The following is a 2,438-nucleotide window of genomic DNA, read 5'->3' as shown; positions in this document are numbered from 1 at the left end:
AGGCTCCAAAACCAGAGAAACCCTGTCTCGAAAAACCAAAAATAAATAAATAAATTAATTAAATAAAATTAAAAAAAAAGGAAAAGAAAAGAGGATATTCAATAATATTAAATAAATAAATTAAAAAAAAAGAAATACAGTCTATGCTAGTCCATTAGCGAACCCTGTATTTAGTGGCTACTGCTCACGCTCTGGCTGCAGGCATGAGACTGTCTCTTAGAATCCAGGAGATGTCTTTAGACAGTAGATCAGGAACCACTGTTAGATACTATCAGAGTTAGCTCTATTTTTTGATAGAAATTATTTCAATTTTAATAATAACTTCTTTAGACTTGGTGGTCTCATTCACTTATATTTCCAAGTACTGTGACTAGACGGCATTAGATTTGTTTGGTTTTTCAGACAGGGTTTCTGTTTAGCCTGCCTGTCCTGGAACTCGTACACCAGGCTTGGCCTCGAAGTCGCAGAGATCCACCTGCCTTTGTCTCCTGAGTGCTGGGATTAAAGGTGTGCGCCATCAACGCCTAGCTGTCCCACAGATGCCAGGACTTCCCATAGGTATAGGGCCCACCTCACCTGATAGGTTGATCTCTGTCAGAGAGTCTCGGGTGGTAGTGCCAACTGCGGTGAGCAGGTTGATGGAATGGTCAGTGACGTGGTTACAGTAACTGAGGTGGAGCTTGGAGAGCAGGGGCATATGGCGGATAATGAGCCGCAGGGAGGCATCTGTGATGTCCAGGCCAGCGAGGCGCAGTTCTACAATGTTCCGGAGCTTGCTCCGATTGTCCATCTGACCTGTTGGGGCAGATAGGAGAGAGGCAATCCATCAATCTGAACAGGAAATCAAGTTCAAGTTCTGCTACTAATACTCTAAAACAGCAAATGCTGTTACACCACTTGCTGGGTAGGTGTAACCTTTCATTTCATACTCATGACGCGTATCCTAGCCCAAACCAGAATTTCAGCATTAAAAATCAGAACGTGGTTGTAGGATCTGTCTTCAAGCTATGGTTGGCGAAAATATTATTCATTCTAGCTCACTACCCTTGTCTGTGGTTATCCCACCTCATATATGTATCATTTAAGCTTTGGTGTGTGTGTGTGACAGAGAGAGAGAGAGAGACTCAGGCATCTGGCCTAGGAACATATTATTCTTTGGAGTTCTCACTCAACCACCCTAATATTGGTGCCTCAGAAGAGAAGGTTAAAACCACTGAAGATTAAGTTAACAAAGAAACAGACTAGAGACCATATAAGCAGAGGAGAATTTGCCTTTCCTTAAAATCCTCATACCCAAAGCACACAAAGAACTCTAACCTATGTCTTCCAGCAAAGAACAAAGCTGATGATGCATAAACCACATGGAAGGAGGGGGCTGAGAGAGGGTAATGTACTCAAAACCAGAACAGGGTATCTTGGCCACATCATCTCCATGAGACAGACTGCTTAGGGTAGCCTGACAACTACCTGGCCTGTTGTCTGTGGGTGGGGACAGGAGATCCCGCATCTGGGCATCCTTTAGTCCTTCTACCCACTGGACATCCAGGGTCCGGAGCAATGGACAACTGGAGCTACAGAGGGCTGAGACAGCAATCCATGAGCAGCCCGACAGCACCAAGTCCCGGAGCCCTAGGAGATAAGTGGGAATGAGTCAAGTGACACAATCCAGCTATCATTACTGCACATTTGGGATCCTTAACAAAAGCTTACCAGGCAACCGGTTGATGAGCCAACTCAGTTGCTTCTTGGAGATATTGGTCCAGCTGAGGTCAAGGGAGACAGGCTGTCGCCGGATGATGCCACTCAGCATCAGGGGCGTGATGGATTTGCAGTGGTTCAGGTCAATGCGGGTCCACAACCGCTTATCGCAGCACCTGAGAGCCAGGCCAGGCAAGGAACACATCATCATAGTTACTAGCTTACCTGGAGAACCCCTGCTTGGCTATAACTTCCCCATGTGCCATCTCGAGGAGGAAGTTCCTTTAGGATTCAGTCCTCTCCCACCTAATTAGCATCTACCGTAGCCACATGCTTACACAGAAGATGCCAGCAAGTACTCTTCATAAAATATTTCTGGACCTTACTACACCTTCTAATAACTCCTGTGGAGGCACTGGATCCTCTTATGAGGGAGGGTCAGAAATGCAGCTAAAACTGATATGGAAAATATCAAGCCGGAATTAGTACTGGTCACTCATATTCAACTTCAGCTAAATCTAGACAAGGAATTCTATGTGGTCCTTAGTTTTTCATATAAGAAAAGCAAATGGGAGCCGGTGGTGGCGCATGTCTTTAATCCCAGCACTCGGGAGGCAGAGGCAGGCAGATCTCTGTGAGTTCGAGGCCAGCCTGGTCTAGAAGAGCTAGTTCCAGGACAGGAACCAAAAGTTATGGAGAAACCCTGTCTTGAAAAATCCAAAAAAACAAAACCAAAAAAA

The 2,438-nt window shown here is 45.3% G+C and overlaps 1 protein-coding gene across 2 annotated transcripts; it reads right to left on the bottom strand.

The window, feature by feature from the left end:
* Positions 1–330: 330 nt before the first annotated feature.
* LOC126496417 (lysine-specific demethylase 2B-like) lies at positions 331–2,320 on the bottom strand. Of its 2 annotated transcripts, none has more exons than XM_050133928.1 (3): positions 1,711–2,320; positions 1,465–1,629; positions 331–795 (listed from the first exon to the last, which is right to left on the bottom strand). In XM_050133928.1, the coding sequence occupies exons 1-3, from the start codon at positions 1,907–1,909 to the stop codon at positions 518–520; spliced, it is 642 nt and encodes a 213-aa protein (XP_049989885.1). In that variant the 5' UTR covers positions 1,910–2,320; the 3' UTR covers positions 331–517. The 2 variants fall into 2 exon arrangements, with proteins under 2 accessions (XP_049989885.1, XP_049989886.1); XM_050133929.1 differs by having other exon boundaries at positions 371–795; positions 1,468–1,629; positions 1,711–2,275.
* Between the last annotated feature and the right edge of the window lie 118 nt (positions 2,321–2,438).

Source organism: Alexandromys fortis, unplaced genomic scaffold, assembly GCF_014885135.2.
Source record: "Alexandromys fortis isolate MF-2015 unplaced genomic scaffold, M_Fortis_MF-2015_v1.1 scaffold_4172, whole genome shotgun sequence".
Taxonomy (NCBI): domain Eukaryota; kingdom Metazoa; phylum Chordata; class Mammalia; order Rodentia; family Cricetidae; genus Alexandromys; species Alexandromys fortis.
Note: the sequence above shows the minus strand (reverse complement) of the source record. Positions and strands in the feature narration are given on the sequence as shown.

What these genes read in the sequence shown, in the direction of transcription:
- LOC126496417 (XM_050133928.1), bottom strand. Translation starts at nt 1,909, where the DNA reads ATGATGATGTGTTCCTTGCCTGGCCTGGCTCTCAGGTGCTGCGATAAG. An exon ending in GCTCATCAACCGGTTGCCTG is followed by an intron (nt 1,630 to 1,710) that starts GTAAGCTTTTGT and finishes CTTATCTCCTAG; the next exon opens with GGCTCCGGGACTTGGTGCTG. An exon ending in CACAGACAACAGGCCAGGTA is followed by an intron (nt 796 to 1,464) that starts GTTGTCAGGCTA and finishes CTGCCCCAACAG; the next exon opens with GTCAGATGGACAATCGGAGC.